Raw genomic sequence first — 23,390 nt, 5'->3', positions numbered from 1 at the left:
GTGCTGTCGTACGCATCTATATAAATAACTTGTTTAATCCTCACAGCCATCTTATGAGGTATTTTTATCATCCACACCTTTCAAGAGAGGACACTGAAGCAAAGTCAAAGAGCTCTTAAGCAGTAAGGGTCCCAGGCCAGTGGCCTACGGGATCTACGGCAGGAAACAAATGGAGAACGCCCACAGCCCAAGGCTCACAGGATGCCTGTGCGGGATGGGCCACAGAAGATAGACTAACAATCCGATGTGCGGACAACTCAGTAAATAGGGTCAAGGAAAACTGACGACCTTTCTAATGAGGAAAGAAAATATCCCCAAATTAATTTTATGATGTGATCATAGCATAGCACCACATCACCCACGAAAAGGAGGAGAAAGGTAATTACACACTACCCTTACGAGTGACCATATGTGGAAAAATAACTTAAAAGATTAACCAATTAAATTTGGTAATGTTGAAAAGAAGAATACAATATGATATTATTCAAAGACTATAAGGATGGGTTATCTTTAGAAAGTCTATTAATTCACTACAGAAAAATTAGAAAAAAGTATTTAATAATATCCAGAAGTTCCTGTCGTGGCGCAGCAGAAATGAATCTGACTAGGAACCATGAGGTTGTGGGTTTGATCCCTGGCCTCACTCAGGGGGTTAAGGATCTGGCGTTGCCGTGAGCTGTGGTGTAGGTCGCAGACACGGCTCGGATCTGGCGTCGCTGTGGCTGTGGTGGGGGCCAGCAGCTGAAGTTCCGATTAGACTCCTAGCCTGGGAACCTCCACATGCCGCAAGTGCGGCCCTAAAAGGACAAAAGACAAAAAATGAAAAATAAAATTAAAAAAAATAATATTCAACATCCACTCATAATTAAAATTATATATTCCTTGCAAACAAGGAATTTCAAAGCAAACGTCCTTAACTCGCTAAAGGATATCTAACAAAAATCTACTGCAAATAACATTCATGGTTATGAAAGCGTTGACCTGATCCTATCAAAGACGGATCGAGACAAGAATGCACATGGTATCAGAATGTGATTCAGAGTAGCAGGCTGCACTGCAATAGAAAATTAAGTTTGAAAATTAGTGGCTTAAACATAATAAAGGTTCACTTTTCCCTGTGCTTTATGGTAATATATAGGTTAGCAAGAGAAATCACACTTCACAAAATTGTCCAAGGACCCCGGCTGATGAGACAGGTGGAAGAGCTAATAGCTGCACCATCTAGAACACGAGACCTCACTGCCACTGTAACAAGAGAAAGTTCGTATCAATTCCTCTATGCTTCACCCTGGAAAAGATCCACATAGTTTCCATTTACAGCCCATTGCTTGGAATTAGGCACCATATGCCTGCAAGAGGACTTGAAAATATGAAAGAGGACGTGACTAGCCAGTAAGAAATACGTCTGCCACATGCACTATCACCATTTTCACTTAACAGTAGGTTGAAGACCCTAGTAAGTCAAGACAAAGAAATACTGTGAGAGGCAGAAATAAAATTCATCATTTGTAGATGATACGGTTCCCTCTTTTTAAAAAAGTTTTTAAGTATCTAAGAAGGTAATAAAAAATCTATTTCAAACCAAAATGTAATTTTACATAAAAGACTATTTACAATGGCAACCAAAACTACACAGTTTCCTGGAATAAGTCTAACAATAATGCAGAGCACATTAATGGAAAAGTGTATATAACTTTAGCAAGAATGTGAGAACTGAGACCGCCTGTATTCACACGGCTTAACTAACAAAACCTCTATATGACTTTACCACGAATTCAGGAAATTCCTGTCAGGACAATAACGCTATAAACCAGTAAACTGCTTCATTATGTGCTTCAGGACATGCCCATGAATCATTTGCCTGAAAAACAGTCTGCTCAATCGTCAATCAGCTCCCTTCTCAAAACCACAGATTCTTAATCTGAGCAAACAGTCCCCTTCTCAGGACAAGAGATCAGGCCACTGGACAAACCCCTTCCTCATCAAATACCTGTCGACTTATCAAGACTTTGCTTTAAGACTCCAACCTTTGCGTCCCTTATTCTCAGGACTTTGACATCACAAACTTTACAACTACATCCCTCATTAAAAGCCCGACCTTCAAACACTCAGAGCTCAGATCCCCCAAACCCTGTCAATAGCTCCCCCTCACCTCCAGAGACGCTGCGAAGGCTGTGAGGGGGTGCTCTCCCTTCCTGCATAATCACGAGCTCAGCTTTGCCTGTTATCAACGCATGCCTCAGTTACTGGTGGCTTTTTCGGTGAGTTGATGGCTGACAATCCTAGAAGTCCAGGAAGATCTGAACACACCCCCGCTGGTGCCACATCTAAGACACTCAAGTTAGAAACAGCTTTTTCCTCTGAGACTTCTCGGGCCTCTCTCCTTGGGGGTGTCTTTGACTATGACGGGGACTTAAGGGAACCTTCCTGCTGGTCTGGGCTCGGATCGCCCAGCAACGCTCGTAAGCTCCATGTTACTCTGTCACGTAGGGATGCAGAAAACCTGTATCCCAGGTGGAAATCTGCCTTATTGCTCGGAACAGTCTCTGCCTTGGTCAGCTGTGTGGGGGTCTAAGAGGAGTGAACAGGCACAAGCTGCCAAAGCCCATCCTCAAGCCCGGCCTGAGGACTGATGGGTTCAGATGTTCTCATTACACCAGAATCCTCAGTAAAAACTTGGCCGCGGGCCGCCTGTCAGAGTATCATGACCACTTTCCACAGTTTTTCTAGCTCTGTTCTCCCCGCTGGGAGAAACTGCCTCGGGGAGAAGTCATTACCAAGCCTTCCATCTTCCTAGAATTACAGATTTCTAGGTCTCCAATTTAAGACACCAACCACCCTTGGTTGGAGACCGAGACACAAGGTGTGCAAGTAGCGTATGACCAACACGGCCAGACTCTCAGGCCTGTATTTCAGGTTAGGCCCACACTCCCTCCAAGTGAGATTCAAACTTTCAGTCTTTTTACATGTATTTACACCATGATTTTAAATTGTACACTTATGGAGTTCCCGTTGTGGCGCAGTGGTTAACGAATCCGACTAGGAACCATGAGGTTGCGGGTTCGGTCCCTGCCCTTGCTCAGTGGGTTGACGATCTGGCGTTGCCGTGAGCTGTGGTGTAGGTTGCAGATGCGGCTCGGATCCTGTGTTGCTGTGCCTCTGGCGTGGGCCGGTGGCTACAGCTCCGATTCAACCCCTAGCCTGGGAACTTCCATATGCCGCGGGAGCGGCCCAAGAAATAGCAACAACAACAACAACAACAACAAAAGACAAAAGACAAAAAAAAAAAAAAAAAAAAAAATGTACACTTATTATCTCAAATAGCAAAATTTCACTAAGCTTTTTTTTTTTTTTTTTTTTTTTTTTTTTTGGCCATGCCTACAGCATGCCGAAGTTCCAGGGCCAGGGACTAAACCTGGGTCATAGCAGTGACAATGCCAGGTCCTTAACCCACTGAGCCACCAGGGAACTCCTCACTAAGCATACTTTAGAATTACAGTGGTCATTTTGGGTTTTTTTTTTTTTTTTGTCTTTTTGTCTTTTTGCCATTTCTTGGGCTGCTCTCACGGCATATGGAGGTTCCCAGGCTAGGGATCTATTCGGAGCCGTAGCCACCGGCCTACGCCAGAGCCACAGCAATGCGGGATCCGAGCCTCCTCTGCAACCTACACCACAGCTCATGGCAACGCCAGATCCCTAACCCACTGAGCAAGGGCAGGGACCGAACCTGCAACCTCATGGTTCCTAGTCGGATTCGTTAACCACTGCGCCACGACGGGAACTCCTTGTTTTTTTTTTTTAATGAACAAAAGTATTCATGTGAAAATGTCTTTTCAAAGAGCGAAATCCTACACATCCAATGATCTGCACTTAACTGAAATAAAAATTCCACAAAGAATTTCAGAGTTTACAAAATTGCTTCCTTAAATGATTTTCTGGTCAAGACAAATTTTTTTAAAAATGTGAAAATTTAAAACTATGTCTCATTTAGATAACCCCACATCCCACTGAAAGAAATAGGCTTTATCCCACTATTTTTTCCCTCCTATCCTGTGCTCCTCCGTTACCTCAGATCCCTATCCTTCTTCCCGTCTGCTTTCATTCCCATCTGCCCTGCCATAAACAAAAGCTCAATGACTTCTTAAAGTTAAATTCCCTTCGGAATACATCAAATGCCAAACGGTTGATTTTTAAGCTCTGGACTATTTCTGGGCTGAAGAGTCAGACACACTTCAAAGTCTAAACAAGATAAGCAGGAATTTGCAGCAAATTTAGAATTCTTTGAACTTTAAACTATCCTTTGCACATCTCCTCTCTCAATAAACGGTGTCATCAAACACTGAGTTGTGAAAACTGGAAATAATAAGAGTCATTCCTAACACTGCATAGTTAAGCCCCTTTCAACCCTCTCTGTTTTCAAAGTTTTCCTGGCTATTTTTGCCTAGTTCCCGGAATTTAAAAAAAAAAAAAAAAAAAAAATGCCTGGAGATATTTTAGTTGAGATGCTGTTAATTTTCAAATTATCCGAAGTAGAAGAATGTCTTTTTGCTATTGACTCTTTCTCTAGGAGAACGCGGTATATTTTTCCATTCGTCAGGCCTGTGCTTCTATCAACATGAATTCTAAACACCTAATAGCTCCGCTTGCAGCAGGAATGGCTGGCTTTCCACTGCAATTCGTCTCTCCCTCCGCCCGAGCAGAGCTAGTGCTGAGACGCAAGCCTGGCACCACGGTGTGGCCACCTCATTAGTTCTTGGCAACAGAGTGTAGGCAAAAATGTTATGCGTCAATTCTAGGACAAGGTTTTTGCGAAAGAGACGTTTTCTCTTTTTATTTTCTACCATGTGAAGAAAACAGCGAAACCCTCAAGCATAAGGCAAAGGCACAAGATAAGGTCACCGCGTGGAGAAAAGAACATGCAGAGCAGAAGCATCCTAAATTCAACTATTATGTGAATAAAAACTAAATTTTTATTAGGGCAACCTTCTCAAGTTTGGAGGTTTAGTTCTACAGCAAATAGCATTACTCTAATCAATTCAGAAATCAAATCTTACTGTACTGGCCTTAACACAGACCCAAATATGCACTGGCCTGTGGGTCAGGAGCAGGAAACAAGGGAACAGATACTTGAGGATCAAATATTTAAGAACCCGTAATGCAGCAGCAAAATAAAACTGTGGCCGGCAACGGCTTGGAAGACAGACCACATAACTTTCAAGGTTGTTATCTCTAGGAAAATAGCTGGAGAGGACAAGAGCAGTGGTGTGTTGGCTTCTGCTTGTATTGAGCAAGGGATTTCAAAAATGATGAGCTCAGGAAAGATTGATTTGAGAGCAGAAATGAAACAGTATCGAAAGATTCTACTAGTTGACGGGCTCTCGAGGTCAGGAAAAACCTCTGCCAACTGCTTGTGGACCCTGAAAGGTAGATATTTCAGACGGAAAAACGCTTTCGGCTTTGAACAAAGGCCCAATAAAACTTTTTAAACAGAGAAACTAAATCCTAAAACAAAAATCTGATTGAGGGAGTTGCTTCCCATCTGAGCCTGCTTCAGATAACCTCAAGGCAAGTGCCATTAAAAGGCATGAGAACTAAAGAAATAAATCAGACCCTAGAATTATATTTGGAGGGAAGAAACAGCTTCGGGTGTATCTGCTCCTACATTAAACTGACTAGAAGCAAATAAACAAGAGGCCTATTTGCCTTATTGCCTCAGAAATCAAGACCGTGGCCTTTAAGAGCCCAAGTCTATAAAAGTCTCAGGCCCCAAAACTTTTAACTGCGAGAAGTGGCTAGAAAGCCATGCAGTCCCAAGAGACGAATATCCTCCAAACGCACTTCAGAGAGGATAACTCACGGCTGTGTAGGATAATAAACAGAGATGGGAAAGCCGGCTGTAGGGTGGAGCCAGGGCTCGTGGAAAGAAAGGCTGAAGAAAGAAAACGTGTCTACTCCCGGGGCAGCAGGGCCTCTGCCAGACAGATTCACAAAACTTGCCCGGCAGGACTGGTCAGTGCTGTAGACGAATAACTGCTCTTCATTCGCTGTTTCTCCCTTTTGCAAGTAAGAGCACCGTTTTCCTCAGGTATCCTGTCCCTGCTCTAACAAAACACAGCAGAAACACGGTTCAGGTAGAGTGAGAAGGGGCGGGAGGGGGCGCGATGACTTGGCTTGGTTCGCGGGTCACTGGGTCATCGGGAGCCCATCTGGATCTGATGGACTGGCCTATTCATCACGCAAAGACCCTGACCTTCAAGCTAGATTCAAGGGACTGCATGGAGCTTCCAGCGGTTTTCCTTGAAGAGGACAAAAGCACGTTCCGTGTGAGGGAGAAAGGTATACGGGGATATTTTGGGGGTCAGAGGGGCAGACCGTGACAGATAGCTGTCTCCCAAAGTGCATGACCCTCTTTAGTGGAAACCAGCTGCCCAACCAGAATCTCTGTTTCTAGCCCGTGTGACTGGTTCTTGCGGAATATAACAAGTGGCTCTTTCACGTCAAGGCTTTTAAGAAGCAGGCGTGCCTTCACGGACGCACCAGACAGTTAGTGAGAAACCACTTCTACTGTGTTAAAAGAGTGAAATATTCGAGTTAGCAGAACATCTAGCATTACCCTGATAAACTGGGTGAGTTAAAATACAGAGCTAGAAATACAAACATGACTTAGAGGAGAAGGATCATGACGATATGATGGGAACGGAGCGCGCAAGTTCAGGAGCAGCAGCAGGAGCTAAGTCACAGGCAGTACAGAAATCTAAGCAGAGAGCTCTGCCCTTGAAGCGTAGTCCCCCACACAGTCAAACAACAACCCAGTGTTCACCAGTTATCATACACCTTGCGAGCCAGCAAGGACAGAATGAGCGAGACGTTGCACTTAGCTTCATGAATCTAGGAAGACATATTAAGTCCTTATTCTGGTAGTCAGAGAGGCACCCAGTGTAATAAGGAAATGCTAGGGAGGTGAGGATTTTAAAAGTGATATAAGGCTACCAGGAATCAACCATACATTCCACGCGTATCTCACAATTTTGGCTAAAGCCAGTTCTGTTTCCCAATTGCATCAACATGGTTTCCTATCCCTTTCAAAGAGTATAAGGACTCTTTAATTTTGAAAGCTCTCATAAAAATTTGCTTTCATCAAATATTTTAGAAGTAATGGATAAAGAAGTGAAAGTGATGCTCATTTAAGTCTATCAATGAAAAGACAAAGAAGGGATAAGAAAGATGTAGGGAGGCAGACTGAGCCGTGTGTAGTTTTTCAGAGAGCTGTGTATTTATAGAACAGCTGATTGTAAAGCATCAGGAGTGAAGAGAGTTGACTTTGGCCAAAAGAACAGCTAATGACAAGAGTTCCCGTCATGGCGCAGTGGTTACCGAATCCGACTAGGAACCATGAGGTTGCGGGTTCGGTCCCTGCCCTTGCTCAGTGGGTTAACGATCCGGCGTTGCTGTGAGCTGTGGTGTAGGTCGCAAACGCAGCTCGGATCCCGCGTTGCTGTGGCTCTGGTGTAGGCTGGCAGCTACAGCTCCGATTAGGCCCCTAGCCTGGGAACCTCCAATGGCAAAAAGACAAAAAAAAAAAAAAAAAAAAAAAAAAAAGAATAGCTAATGACCAAGGAACGAGAAATCTTAAAGAGGGAGGCAACAGATACAATAGGTGTGGAGAAGCAGGAAAAACAGAAACTAAATGGGTTAAGTAGCCATTACCCCTCAACAGGTGTTTTTTGTTTTTTTTTTTTTTTCGTCTAAGACAATGACTTATTCCACACGCCAAGGCTTTATTTAATAATTGTCTCCTTCGAACACAATCTTCTCTCTCTTATGCAGAATATATTTTTCAACAGAACTCTGGCCAAGTCCTACTTTTCTAGAAAAATTTTTGCAAGCACTCCTTGTTTCATAACACTTTTCCTTGAAGAAGTGCTACAGTGCTCCACTACGAGCTACTAAATGTCCATGAGAAAATAATCCTTTCTATTTCCCATAGAAAAGACAGCAGTGTTCAATGATGCATATGTATTTCTAGGAAAATCTACCTCTTCAATACAAAAATAATCCTCGAGTCCACTTACTACCCACAGCCTTAGAGAGGAGTATAAATGATCCACTCCTCCTCTACCCCTGAAAGTGCAGAATACAGAAGTGAGGGCAGGCAGATATCAAAGACAGGGAGAAGTGAGGTTCTTTAAAATAAATCAATCAGAAAAGAGGAGTCTAAATTTTACACATAGCTGCCTTTAAATGGACCAGTCAACATAGAACTGGATTAGATAGTTACCTTAGGATAAGGATTAGTGTCCTACAGACTTCATACCTTTCTTTCCATTCTATATGTTTAAATATTTGGTTTACTTGTTTTCTTTTCCACTCACACAGTACACATAATTTAGGAATCCACACTCTACAGCAGACAATATACTAGGTACGAGTAATTATTAACAAGCAAGATCAATAAGATTCTTGCCATTCTTGAAGTTAGATTAATAAAAAAGGCAGACTTCAAACAAAGATGTAAATAAATAAATAAATAAATAAATAAAAATTGTGAAACATGGCGTGGAGAACATGTACAAAGACTGACTTGTCCCTTAGGTATTATAAATAAGGCAGCTTTACCGTAATAAGGCCTTACCACAAGGCCCCGCACGAGACACTGAACGTTACACTTTTTGACATGCGTGCATGTGTGTGTGTGTGTGTGTGGCAGGCATGTGCACAAGTATATATACTACACACATCTGTACACATGTATGTGTTTGAGTAAATTCCACATAAGAGGTGGGTGTGCGTCAGGTGAATTACGTCAGAGCCATACTCCTCTAAGGACAGCCTTAAACAAACAATGGCGCGACCCTATACAAAAACCACACAAGGACTGGTTCTATTTAAGGGCTTTCTCAAATGCTAATCCTTGGATAGACAGCAAAAGAGTTGCGTAAGAATCACCTGGAAACTTGTTGAACATAAACATTTCCAATTTCTATTCTCAACTATTTTAATTTAGTAGCCCTGGGATGAATTTTTATAAAGTTCCGCCTGGATGATTCTGACACTCTGGTACATGTGGGCCCTTAGTCACACGGGGCCTGGACTTGTTACGTAACAGTTCCATGCTTCTCTGATCACACTCAAAGCATGGCAACAGCACCAGCATGCTGGTACTGTTCAGGGCCAGTTAGCATGCAATGGATTATTTTCAAGAAAACAAACAAGGTATTATAAAGTAAGTTACGTCTTTTTGTTTTATCTTCCTTTCCCAAACATAATGCCACTTCTTAACAGGAAGCTTTCACTTAGGCACAGAAAAGAGAATCTCTGGAGTAGCACTTCTCAAAATGTAGGGCATGAACTGCTAGGGGTATAGCAGGTAATGTGGTGCCCAGAACGAATGGAGAGGATACACACGATTATTTTACATGGCACATGGACACACACTAAAAACACCGAATCACAGAGGGAAAAAATATATTTTCTTTTCAACTCTCTTTCAATCAGAAATCCTCAGTTAGCCACTGGTATGTCTCCTACGCCTATCATTGCCTATGTCATTTTAAGACATAGAGGACATGCCTCAGAGCCTTTGGAAAACAAAGTTATCTAGCTAGAATGTAGTTAATACTGTTCTGTTTTCACTGTAGTTTTAAGGCCATCAGCCATTTAAAGCATAAGATTCTGATTTTTTTCATTTACACTGGTAAAACAAAGAGGAAATTAATTTTTCTAAGTAGCATATATTATATTTGGATATTGAAAAAATTATGAGGATGCTCTATAAATGGCTGAAATATAGAAATACTACTGTGTGAGCGAGTTCTCTTGAGGTGCAATGGGTTAAGGATCCGGCATTGTCAACGCAGCAGTTTGGGTGGCTGCTGTGGTGTAGGTTTGATCCCTGGCCTGGGAATTTTCACATGCTGCAGATGCGGCCAAAAAAAAATACTACTATGTGAGGTATCATTAAAAGTAACAACCAATTTCTTTCTCTATCTCTCTCACACACAAACACAAATACACATTAATAGTTAATCAAAAAATCAAAAGCCACAAAACACTTGTAGGAAGACATTCAATGAAAAAGCTATTCTACCACTTGACAACATAAATAAAATAATAACATTCCATAACACGACAACTCCCGTTTGTACATTTTCTTGAATAAATGATGTCATAATATCTGCCTATACATTTAAGAAATGTACTTACTATGCGCTTATCTCAAAGCCACGATAATTATCACTCTGTCATTTATACCTCTTACCTTATAATCCTTGGGTCGGTAGCACCCAAGATGAGAATGATCTGAAAAGGATATATAAAAGAAACCATAAATATTGCCCATCAAAAAAAAAAAAAAGAAAAAAGAAAAGAAAATTTGGTTTTATCTTTGGTTTTTTGCCACAATCACTGTTTCTATGATTATAATTCATACAGAACTTTCCAGAAATATCTTTTAAATCCTTCAGTAATGTTACAAAGATGATAAGCAGCAAGTTAAAATCTTACCAGTTCTTTAGCAATTAAGTGGTTTCACAAATAATATTTTCTTTAGGATAGGAGATATCGGATATAGACCAGAATAATTTTTAGTGGACAATCCAGCTTATGATGAACTGTCATTTGAATATGTAGATTTGATAGATATTGCCAAACGACATGTGTCCCTTTTCCTGGAGTCTATGCTCAAATCAAGCGAGTGTACTAGAAACAGGACCAGCGTTAGAGGTGGCAGCATACGGTACAGTAGTGAACAGGCCTTGTTGACAAATGGATCTGCATTACAGTTCAGGCCTGAGCACTTCCTATACGGCCTTCCCAAGTCTCAAATTCCTCAACTGTCTGAGGAACCTCTCTCATAATACTATTTTAAAGATTACACTCGATGTGACATGTAAGGCAATAAAATAAATGTTAACTATTATTTCTAACAAGCATCAACATCATTACTATTGAATTCTAAGTCAAATAAGGTCAGGTTCAACTTCTACCACTTATCATACACGTCTGTCAAGTTATACAGTTAATTTGTATTTCATTCATTTTAAGAGTATGGAGATAACGCTTACCTTATGTCAGAGGTACAGTGATGATTAAACTACACAGTTTATGAAAGTACCTAGGGCAAAGTATCTAAAACACTGGATTATAAACCTATTCCAAATCTCTCCCTGAGACAAAGACCATGAGACTGCAGATGCAGATCTTGGGTTTTACCTATTACCTAACTTTTAATTATTCAACTTTTTTTTTTTTTTTACTCAACTTTTAACTGTTCTAAATCTCTATTATATTGATAGATAAGAAAATCAGAACCCTAATTTGTTTTTGTTGTTGTTGTTTTGTCTTTTCACGGCCGCACCCGCAGCATATGGAGTTTCCTAGGCTAAGAGTCTAATCAGAGCTGTTGCTGCTGGCCTACACCAGAGCCACAGCAACACCAGATCCAAGCTGCGTCTGCGACCTACACCACAGCTCACGGCAACGCCGGATCCCCAAGAGGAGGCCAGGGATCAAACCTGCGTCCTCATGGTTCCTAGTCAGATTCGTTTCAGCTGAGCCATGACGAGAACTTTAGAACCATAATTTGTAATTCTACTTCTTTACTAATAAATTATGGTCAAACATTCTATATTTTACTTTCCCAAACCATCTTGTATAGGAAAAAAAAGGCTATATGGATAGAGACCCAGGAAAGTCTACATTCAGGCAATTAGCTTTCTTATATCACACTAGATGTTTGTTTCCCGAGTGTCCTGAGCCGTTTTAGAGGACAGCTAAAACATGAATATCTTTCACATAAGGCCAACTTCACCATTCAATTCAGACTCCAACTTACTTCAAGCGCTCTTCAAAACTCAAAATAAAACTAACTCCCAGCCCAACTCTCTTCTAGAAAGTCTAATGCACATCACGGCCACAAGTGGCAGAAGAAATAAAGGAATGATAAGGCCATACTAAGTCTAATTCTTCAGAAATGCTAACTTTGAAAATTAAGATTATAATTTCTAGATATGTATATGTTCTTTCTGGCAGCTAATGTACTATTCGAAATATCAATATAGTCAAACACTGGTTGTATCTTCTGCTTTCCACAAACCATTTAGAAACGTACCCTAATTCAGACAGATTTATGTAATTTTCTCTCATTGTCATAAATGAAGCTGTTACTTTGATCTGAGGTTTCCTAATGTTCACGTGGAATCACCCTCACCCACAACTAGGCACGAACTATATTCTGCACACAGGAGATAAAGGAAATAAAGTCATGGCCCATGGTGGTGAAGTGCTGACGACTTAGTGAAGCCATACCAAGCGGGAGGACGGCAGCATGAAAGAACATGCTACAGCAGAACGGCACAGGCAATTAATGCTATGAAAAGGGCCTGTCAGAGATCAACGGCTCAAAGCTGAAGGCGATCAGGCAAAACTGCCTGGAGGAGGAGAAAGGTGAACCGGGCCTTAACGAATGGGTCACACTTAAGAAAACATGAGGAGAAAGAGCTAATTTAGTTGGTGTGTATATGTTGCGTGTGTGTGTCATCTTGAACACCTTACTCTATTTCCTTAAATCTCGGATGTTTTCATCCATAAAATGGGAATAAATAATATCTAAAATTCTTGAGGACACCGTATAGAAGTAATCAATGAAATGTAAGGACTTAGAATAGTGGCCAACAGAAAGTATAATAAATATGAGCTATTATTGGATTTTCCAATAATCTCATGATATCTGTGTCCTCCCAAAATTCATGTGTTGAAGCCCCACCCCTCAAAGTGACGGTATTTGGAAACAAGACCCTTTGGTGGTAGTTCGGGTTAGATGAGGTCATGAGGATGGGGCTGAGATAGGCAGGGACCCAGAATCCTGTGCTGCAGTGTTTGCACCTGGACAAACATCTTCTTCAGCAACAAAAATACAAAGAAATGATAAGGGTCTAAGAATAACCACGTGCGCGCAGCAGCTGGGGTAAATTAGGGACAACAAGACAGAGAAAGATCAAAAACCCAAATGCCACTTCTGAAGAGCCAGGAGCAAAAGCAGGTACTGCGCATGCCCCCTGTACAGAGCAGCACCAAGGAGGTGGGCAGACCACCGAAGCTACCCTGCTGGTCTAACCCCTGGGCCCACCCCTGCCCTCACCCCTACCTCACCCCTTATAGGAAGCAGTCTGCCTTCCCCTCAGGGATCCAGCAAGGGAATCTGTTAATTTTCATTCCCCTCTGCTGCAGCAGGGCCTTAATAAAGCCCTGCCTGAATTTCTTGTCCGGCCTCTTATCAATTCCTAATGATTAAGGAAGGCCAAGAACACTGATCCTGTAATAGACTTAGTGTCTGAGGGGTAGCTGAGGTGGTGATCAGGGTAGAGGTGCAGATTTTACTGCAAATGGGTATAATGAAACTCTTTAGGATGATGCAAATATTCTAAAAACATATAATTTCACAACTGTGCAGGTTTATTTAAAATTATTTAATTGTACACTTAAAACAGGTGAATGTTATGACATACAAATTACATCTCAATAAAGCTGTCAAAATGTTAAGATAATAGCAAAATAGGATCCGGTGTTGCTGTGAGCTGTGGTGTAGGCCACAGATGTAGCTCGGATCTGGTGTATGTCATAGGTGTGGGCCCCCAAAAGCAAAAAAAAAAAAAAAAAAAGAATAGGAGTTCCCATCGTGGTGCAGCGGAAACAAATCTGACTAGGAACCATGAGGCTGCGGGTTTGATCCCTGGCCTCGCTCAGTGGGTTAAGGATCCGACATTGCTGTGAGCTGTGGTGTAGGTTACAGACGTGGCTCAGATCTGGTGTTGCTGTGGCTCTGGCGTAGGCCGGCAGCTACAGCTCTGATTTGACCCCTAGCCTGGGAACCTCCCTTTGCCGCGGGTGCAACCCTAAAAGGGCAAAAGACAAAAAAAAAAAAAAAAATAGAGAAATAAAGAAACTAAAAATGACACTGTTCAACTGCCTGCTGTCCTGTAAGACAAGGAGACATACAAATTTAAATGAAAGCTGAAATAAATGAGATATTTTGCTCATAAGTATATACAAGATGACTATATGCATTTTATTCAGAAAAGATTAAGATATCACCATTTACCACTACTCAAGATATAACCTATTAGGATTTGGGATGTTATTTCTAATTTATTTTACTTAAAAAACAATAACCATCAGCAAAGGAATTAGTAGAAGCTCATAAAAGATTACAACCTTATGGAGAATTGAAATATGACAGAATCTTCAAATGAAGCAAATAAGAGAAGTTTCCTATAAGGAGGAGACAGAGCCTAACATCTTTCCTAAATCCTAAGCAAATAAACTAAGGGCTAAGATGATGCCCTTGATTTTGCCTTCAAAATACGCAAATAATTGGATAAAGCTTCCAAATATTCTTGAGGAACAAAAGATACTGAATTTCTTCAAAAGGACTGTGCAAATTACAATTAGTATTATATACCACAGAAATTCCAGATAGAGAATATTTGAAAAATTTACCTAAAAAAATACACCTGGATGAAATTAGGGAAAGCAGTAGGAGAGTGGTGGAAAAGAAAGGAATTTGGGGTTAGAAGACCTGGACTCTAGACTGAGCACCGCTATTGGGAACTCCCAGCCCATCACGTAACCTCTCTATGCCTGTCACTCTTCCTGATTAAATACAGTTAAATCGTCTTCACATGATTACTACAAGACTCAGTCAATCGATGCTGGTGAAAATGGCATCCTACAGAAACTGAAGAATTATTAGGCAAGATAATTTGGTAAGAAAATGTTCAAGAATTTCATTAAAGAGAGTCACAAGTGAAAATGCACTATGTGTAAAAGAGTCTGTCATCAATTCCCATATGTGTTTAAATAGCTGATCAGAAACCAAAGCATAACTGCTCAACTGTCAGCCAGAAAAAAATAAATGAGAAAGGAAAAACTCTTTATAAAGTAAAAGGCAAATAATAAATGTATAGGGAGTTCACTTGTGGCCTAGAGATTGAAGATCTGGCATTGTCACTGCTGTGGCTCAGGTCACTGCTATGGCACAAGTTCAATCCCTGGCCCAGGAATTTTTGCATGCCACAGGTATGGCCAAAATAATAATAATAACAAATGTATAAAGAACAATAGGGGGCAGGGCAGGGATAAAAAAAAAAAAAAGAACAATGGAATTTTTTTTTTTTTTCTTTTTAGGGCCACACCTGCAGCATATGGAAGTTCCCAGGCTAGGGGCTGAATCAGAGCTGCAGCTGTTGGTCTACACCACCACCATGGCAATCTGGATCCGAGCCACGTCTGTGACCTACACCACAGTTCACTGCAATGCCAGATCCTTAACCCTCTGAGCAAGGCCAGGGATCAAACCCATGTCCTCAATACTAGTTGGGTTCGTTACCACTGAGCCATAATGGGAACTCCAAAAAAAAAATGGAATTTTTTAAAATCACTATTTGGTAAACATCACAGTAATAAATTGTTTCAGGCAAGACTCATCAATGTTTGCCAAAAGGGTCAAGTCAAGGAGTATTAACATACTCTCAAACTATCTCCCCATAATTAGGGAAGAAATGGCACCTTGATGCTGGAGAAAGCCAGCAGACACCATTTTACCCAAGTGAGTAAATTAACATCACCAGTAACAAAGCAACATCACATACTCCTCACATGAGGCACTGAGAATAATATATTACCTTCTGCTGTATTCTGGGGGCAATGAAAAATAAATCTAATTATGAGGAAAAATCAAACAAACTGAAACTGAAGGACATTCTACAAAATAACTGGCCTTAACTCTTTAGCATGTTATTAAGCACAAAGAAAGACTATGAACTGATCCATATTAAAAGAAAACTAAAGAGACATGGCAACTGAAGCTTATCCATGATGTGGGATTATTATTAGAAGAAGTGGTAAAATCTGAGTTAGGTTTATAGATTACTTAATACTATTATATCATTAATTTCCTTTTTGATAATTGCATCATATATGGTAACGGTATTAGTTTCCTCAGGCTTCCCTCTACCTTAGACTAGCTAAGTTTAAGCCTAAACAACAGATACTTATTTCTCACAACTCTAGAGGCTGGAAGTCTGAGGTGCAGGGGCCAGCACAGTCAGTTCCGGGTTCTGGTGAGAGCTCTCATTCTGGCTTGAAGAATGGCCGCCTTTTGTTTGTGTCCTCACAGACAGAAACCCAGAGGTCTGGTGTCTCTACTTAAAAGGGCACTAACCCCATCAGGAGGGCCCCACCCCATAAACTCATCTAAAGCTAGTTACCTCCCAAAGGCAATGATCTATCTCCAAATACCATCTTTGGAGGTGAGAGTTTCAACATATGAATTTTGAGGAATACAACGTCATGGCAAAGCCCTTATCAAAAAAGGTTTATACACAGACACACCTAAAGAGATGGAAGCAAGGAGGAGAAAGAGGGAAAGGGTAAAGCAAGTACTGCTATTTGTGGGTTCTTTTTTTTTTTTTTTTTTTTTTTGTCTTTTTGCTATTTCTTTGGGCCGCTTCCATGGCATATGGAGGTTCCCAGGCTAGGGGTCTAATCGGAGCTGGAGCCACTGGCCTACGCCAGAGCCACAGCAACGCGGGATCCGAGCCGCATCTGCAACCTACACCACAGCCCACGGCAACGCCGGATCGTTAACCCACTGAGCAAGGGCAGGGACCGAACCCGCAACCTCGTGGTTCCTAGTCGAATTCGTTAACCACTGCGCCACAATGGGAACTCCTATTTGTGGGTTCTGAGTAAAAGGTATAGGGGAATTTTCTGTACTATCTCAACTTTCTATAAATCTGAAATTATGTCAAAATAGAAAGTTTTTTAAAAGCACCTCTTTATTGACCTCTCTGATTTCACCTCTACATAGGCAGCTGACGGCCTTGATTAGAAGCTGCTAGAAACTAACAGTTCTGCTGGCAAATACATAATAATTGTCATGGAAATTAGACTTTTAAGTACATTCCAAAAACATATTCCCATCTTCCAAAGAAATGTCTATGTTGAAGATATTTTCGATTTTCTTGTTCATAAATTTCCTCCAAGAGGGGAAACAGAGTGTAACATCTGTTCCTAATTCGAATAATCTGCTATTCTGAGTACAAAAGACACATTGAGCATCCCTCTATCTCCCTGTTAGTGCTAAAAAAGCAAACAAGTGGACAGAATCTTCATGTTCTCAGAAACCAATGTTTCATTTCCCAAGTTAAAAAAAAAGTTTAGAAACAGAGAGACAGACCTCAGTACATGTTGATTGTATTTTTTTCATTCACTCATTTTTCTATGCCTTTTCTCAGTGTGCAGTAAATTAACTTAAAGATTGTTGCTGAATGCTTGGTGAACTGACTAGCCTATGTTTATAGATACTAAAACTTAAATATCCCTAACTATAAAATACCATTTAATCTTCTTCACAAAAATCATCTTCATATTGCACTTAAGAAATAATTTATCAGGAGTTCCCATCGTGGCTCAGCGGAAACGAATCCAACTAGGAACAACGAGGTTGCAGGTTCAATCCCTGGTCTCGCTCAGTGGGTTAAGGATCTGGCGTTGCCGTGAGCTGCCATGTAGGTCACAGACTCATCTCGGATCTGATGTTGCTGTGGCTGTGACTCAGGCTGGCAGCCGTAGTTCTGATTAGACCCCAGCCTGGGAACCTCCATATGCTGCAGGTACAGCCCTAAAAAGCAAAAAAAACCCACAAAAAACAACAACAACAAAAAAAGAAATAATTTATCTAACCATTAGGCCTAAAAATGAAAAAAAAAAAATTCTTATAAACTAAGCCTAAATGACATTATCTTTTCAGAAATGTAAATAAGTATTATTATGACAGCTGATATTTTATTAAGTGTCCTGTGTGCAAGGGCATTTTACATGATAACATTTACCATATTATCTTCATCTTCAATAAATAAACTGATAATAGATAAATAAATAAATGAACTTCATAAATTTATTATTTATATATGGTTATTACATATTATTATCTATTGTAAATAAACTCCATTATCAAAGTAGTTAATAATAAATTAATAAATTAAAATGTAATAAACTGATTATCAAAGTAGTTAAATTATTATCAAAGTAGTGAAATGACTTGTTTCAGAATACCCATTTTAGGGAGTTCCCACTGAGGGTCAGCAGCAATGAACCTGACTAGTATCCATGAGGAGGCGCGCTCAATCCCTGGCCTCGCTCAGAGGGTCAAGGCTCCAGCATTGCCGTGAGCTGTGGTGTAGGCCACAGATGCAGCTTGGACCCAGAGTGGCTGCGGCTGTGGCACAGGATGGAGGCCACAGCTCTGATTCAACCCCTAGCCTGGGAACTTCCATATCTGCAGGTGTTGCCCTAAAAACACACACACACAAAGAATACCATTTTATAAATAAGCAGAAGAGTTAAGTATTCAAATATATATATGTATGTCCAAAACCTATAACCCTGAACACTTTTTGCAATGGTGTTTCCCAAAGTCTGTTCCATAAACTAATAGGTAATTAATGTAATAATATATAGTTAAGGTAAGAACAGAGTTTCATATTCAAAGAAATTTAGAAATTGTTGAGCAAAAACAAAATCAAAGATTTTTTTTATTAAAATGTATTATAACCTTTCATATGCTAATATGTGTTTTGAATATCAAAGAGGGAAATGGTTTATAGCAGTACAGAAACTCTATTTTTAGAGAGTACTTACTCAGGTGTCCCACAAGTTGTAAAAAGTGGCATTATACCACACTTTCCAATGCAGCAAAGATTGTTTTTGTTAACTGATGCCAAGATAAAAACCTGATTGTAGCCAAGACAACTAAAACAAGGAAGAGAGAGAACTTGCAGCTTACCATTGTGCATCCTGGACCATCCATCTCTTTCACAGTCTCTGCCAGAAGATCCAAATAAAGCATCAGTCCTAGGACTTGGGGGATCAACCTAGAATAAGGAAGATTTTGATGTAAAAAAGAGCTTAAGGTTTTTTTCAGTCCCATGGCACCAGAAAATCAACTGTTAGTACACAGACCACATGTCATCAAATTAACATGATGTTCAGGCATGTTCCAAAATTGGAGTGTAGGTGAGCACTTTGCTGTTTGTTTTCAAATAAAATTAAATTTCAGAAATTTTTAATGATGTTTGAGTCTACTTTAAGATGACAGATCACAGAGTTCCCGTTGTGGTGCAGTGGAAACGAATCCGATTAGGAACCATGAGGTTGCAGGTTCAATTCCTGGCCTCGCTCAGTGGGTCAAGGATCCGGCATTGCCTTGAGCTGTGGTGTAGGCTGCACACATGGCTCGGATCTGGCGTTGCTGTGGCTCTGACGTAAGCTGGCAGCTTACAGCTCCAATTAGACCACTAGCCTGGGAACCTCCACATGCCTCGGATGCGGCCCTAAAAAAAGACAAAAGACAAAAAAAAAAGATCACAATTGAAACGTCCATAACTCTATTGCCTAGTGTGCTTTCCATTATGAAGTTAAAAAAAGAAAGAAAGAAAAATCTTATTTGCCACATTTAAAAAACAAGTTTAGCGATTCACTACTATCTCCTTAGCATACAGATTTTGAATTGAAACAGCATCCTTGCTTGGCTTGCTCACAGGCCCGGATTCCAAGTATAATAATTACAGATAATGAGTCATCCAGGTTTGCTAACAACAAAAAAAGTCAGAGGAGTTCCCACTGTGGTGCAGTGAGTTAAAAATCCAACCGCAGTGGCTCAGGCTGCAATGGAGATCCAGGCTCTATCCCCGGCCTGGCACAGCTCAAATTTAATCCCTGGCCTGGGAACTTCCGTGTGCCACAAGGGGCCATTAAAAAAAAAATCAGAATGATATATATCTGTGCAAGAAAGACAGCTCTATTCACCAAAATTTTAAATGTGTTTATAGGGAGTTCCCACTGTGGCTCAGCAGGTTATGAACCTGATTAGTATCCATGAGGATGCACACTCAGTGGGTTAAGGATCTGGCATTGCCGTGTACTGTGGTGTAGGTTGCAGATGCAGCTCAGATCTGTCATTGCTGTGGCTGTGGTGTAGGCCAGCAGCTGCAGCTCCAATTCAAGCCCTAGCCTGGGAACTTGCATATGCCGCAGGTGCAGCCCTGAAAGTCAAAAAATAAATAAATAAATAAATAAGATGAAACAAAATCTGTACATAAAAGGACAGTATCAAGAGAGTGAAAAGATGACCCACAGAACAGGAGAAAATATTTGCAAAACATTATCTGAAAAAGCATTACCATCCAGAATACATACAGAAACTTCTAAAACTCAATTTAAAAACTTAAATAGCAGGCAAAGAACTTAAAGACATTTCTCTAAAAGAGAGACAAATGACCAATAAGGACATGAAGAAATGTTTATTATCATTAACCATTTGGGAAATGTAAATCAAAATACTATATTTTACTCCCATCAGGATGGCCATTATGAAAAAACAGACAATAACAACCATTGTCAAGGATGTGGAGAAACTGAACCACTTGAGCACTCTTGGTGGGAATGTAAACTGATGCAGCTACTACGGAAAATAGCACGGAGGTTCCTCAAAAAATTCAAAATATGACTGTCAGATGACCCAGCAATTATTCTTCTAAGTATACGCCCAAAAGAACTGAAAGCAGGGTCTTGTTACACCATGTTCACAGCAGTACCATTCACAACAGCCAGAAGGTGGAAGAACCCAAGGTGAATGGATAAACAAAATATGGTATACACATATAAAAGAATATTACGCAGCTGTAACAAGGAGGAAAATTCTGACACATTCTGTAACATGAATGAATCTTAATGACTTTATGTAAGTGAAATGAGCAACTAACAAATGGACAAATATTGTATATTTTGGGTTCCACTTATATAAGGTGCTCAAATATAGTCAAATTCATAGAAACAAAATACAGAATGGTAGTTACCAGTGGCTGAAGGGAAAAAGGAATGGGGAGTTATTGTTTAAGGGGTACAGAGTTTCAGTTTAACAAGATGAAAAAAGTACAAAAATGAATGTACTTAATGCATACACTTAAAAATGGTTAAAATAGTATATTTTATTTTGTGTGTATTTTACTTTTTTTTTTTTTGTCTTTTTAGGGCCACACCAGTGGCATATGGTAGTTCCTAGGCTAGGGTCAAATCAGAGCTGTTGTAGTTGCCAGCCTACACCATAGCCACAGCAATTCAGGATCTGAGCCTCATCTGCGACCTATACCACAGCTCACAGCAACACTGGATCCTTAACCCACTGATCAGGTCCAGGGATCGAACCCACATCCTCCTTGGTACTAGTTAGGCACCGACATAAAAATTGGGATGGGACCTCCCAATTTTTAAAAATTTAAATTTAAAAAAAGGAATCTGAAAAGACAAGCCACAGAATGAGAAAAAATATTTGCATATCACACACCTGATAAGGATCTAGAATGCTAAATATATAAAGAAAATTCACAACTGAATTCAACAAAAAGGCAAGCAACCCAATTAAACATGGGGGGATGGTAGCTTTATGTTTACAAATAGCATTGGAAAAATCTAGTCCTATACAGCAATGTAAGCAATTTTCTAACTACAGGCTTAAAGGTATGTGCTTCTTTTCTGTTCATTTTAAAGCTGAAAGAGAAATCATTTAAATAAAAATGTCAAGGTTTATATTAAGCAGTATTAAAATTATTTTGTTTTGAACACTTACATGAAAATTATAAACATTTTAAGAGCAGTTATTTCCCTAAACAATTTTTATGTGGCTAACCCTCAAAATATTCCTAGTTATCTTCGTACACAGGCATTTTAATTAAAATGCTAATATTCCCTCAGATTAACAATTAGTATGTCTTTTCAATTTAATTTGCAATTATGGGCAAATATAAAATTAAAGGCATTCTGAAACTGCCATCAAACAAGCAAGTAAATATTATCTGGATACTGTTTCAACAACAACAAAAAAGTGACCAGAAAAAAACAAATTCTATAAAATAAGGCAAGTATAACCACAATAATCTCAATAAAATGTTACCATTTAAAAGTATCCATTATATTACAATTTTTATAATAAAAATTAGTTTAGACTAAAATAATAAAGGATTCATAGTCAAAATATGAAGATAGAATGAAATGTTGCTTAAGGCACATCTAATTGCTAAAAAAAGTATCTAAAGAAATTTGAATGTACAGGTGGTGCACATTCAAAAAGCTATCAGACCGTGAAAGGAACATGTTTACATGTTTGAATTTATATATATATTTTAAAATTTGGAAAAATGAATTAGACATTAAAATCAGATAGCTTTATAGATATCCCCAAAAGTTGTTTTGTTCCAAAGGTACTAAAATCTTCAAGTTTATTATTATTATACCAACTAGTTTTTATTAATTGGTAAGATTTTGTTAAGGAAATACTTCTAAGGTAAACATTTTTATTAAAACTCAATAAATTTTAATATTCATTAAATATTTTGATAATAGACCCTTCAAATTAGCCCAAGACCATTTGACGATTATCACATGGACACAAGCTCTAAACTTGAACCACACCGAAAGCAGGTTTCCATATGGAAAGATTAAAACTATGTTACCTTGAAGTTACCTCTTCACTTTTAAAGGCCTTCCCATCCCCACCAAATAATGATTTGCTTCAAAGATCCAGGACAAAATTTCAAGGCAAACTTACTTTTCCATTAAAAGACTTTGAGGGGGGAGCGCTCCTTTCACAAAGAAAACTTAGTCCGCTTTTAAAGCCCTACTCTGCCATTTCAGCACTAATGTCAATTACATTTCTGCTCAATTTGTAAAATTATTATGCTGTCCACCGTCTAAGAAGAAAGGAAATGGGTAGAGAGGATTTAACGTGGCATTCATAAGGACACTTGATCTCTGCCAAGATACATTCTTTCATAGAGTTAATTTTCCGTTTTTAGATTGCTAGGCTAACAGACAATTCAGGAAAGCAAATTATTACTATAAGCTAGAAGCTGAAAGAAGTTTGAGAATAATATTTTAGGGAAGAACAGATTAGATCAATTTCGGGTGGAAATGTTTCAGAGAACACGTACATGTCTAATCACAAACGGAGGCTTATCTGTTTCTTTTTTGAATTCATAGGGTCCAAGATTTAAATGGGCCAGCCGCCGCCTGGTGTCTTCAGACAGCTCACACATGCGTCTTTTCGTGTAAGGAGATGGAGAGTGTGATTTTGAAGAAATTGTAGGCTGTTCGTAGTTTTTTGCATTTATGCAATATTTACTTCTCTCGGGTGACTTGGATTTTTTCTTCGGGGGTCTCGATGTTCTGCTTTGCAGTCTGCTGTGTGATTTCTCTACTGGAGCCGTATGGTAAGTAAATTTATCCTAAACGTAAACAGTAAAAATTAATTTGGTCAGGAGAGATATATTCCTACA

At 39.7% G+C, this 23,390-nt stretch overlaps 1 protein-coding gene across 3 annotated transcripts in view; it reads right to left on the bottom strand.

The window, feature by feature from the left end:
* Positions 1-23,390, bottom strand: part of SPATA6 (spermatogenesis associated 6) — a 131,221-nt gene that overhangs the window by 66,448 nt on the left and 41,383 nt on the right. For all 3 annotated transcript variants that reach the window (XM_021093282.1, XM_021093283.1, NM_001177917.1), the window contains 3 exons: positions 23,046-23,339; positions 18,845-18,932; positions 10,259-10,299 (listed from right to left, as the gene is read on the bottom strand). In XM_021093282.1, the coding sequence (XP_020948941.1) occupies positions 10,259-10,299; positions 18,845-18,932; positions 23,046-23,339 (423 nt within the window). The remainder of the gene's footprint in view (positions 1-10,258; positions 10,300-18,844; positions 18,933-23,045; positions 23,340-23,390) is intronic.

This window comes from Sus scrofa, chromosome 6, assembly GCF_000003025.6.
Source record: "Sus scrofa isolate TJ Tabasco breed Duroc chromosome 6, Sscrofa11.1, whole genome shotgun sequence".
Taxonomy (NCBI): domain Eukaryota; kingdom Metazoa; phylum Chordata; class Mammalia; order Artiodactyla; family Suidae; genus Sus; species Sus scrofa.
This window is presented reverse-complemented; position numbering and strand designations above follow the sequence as displayed.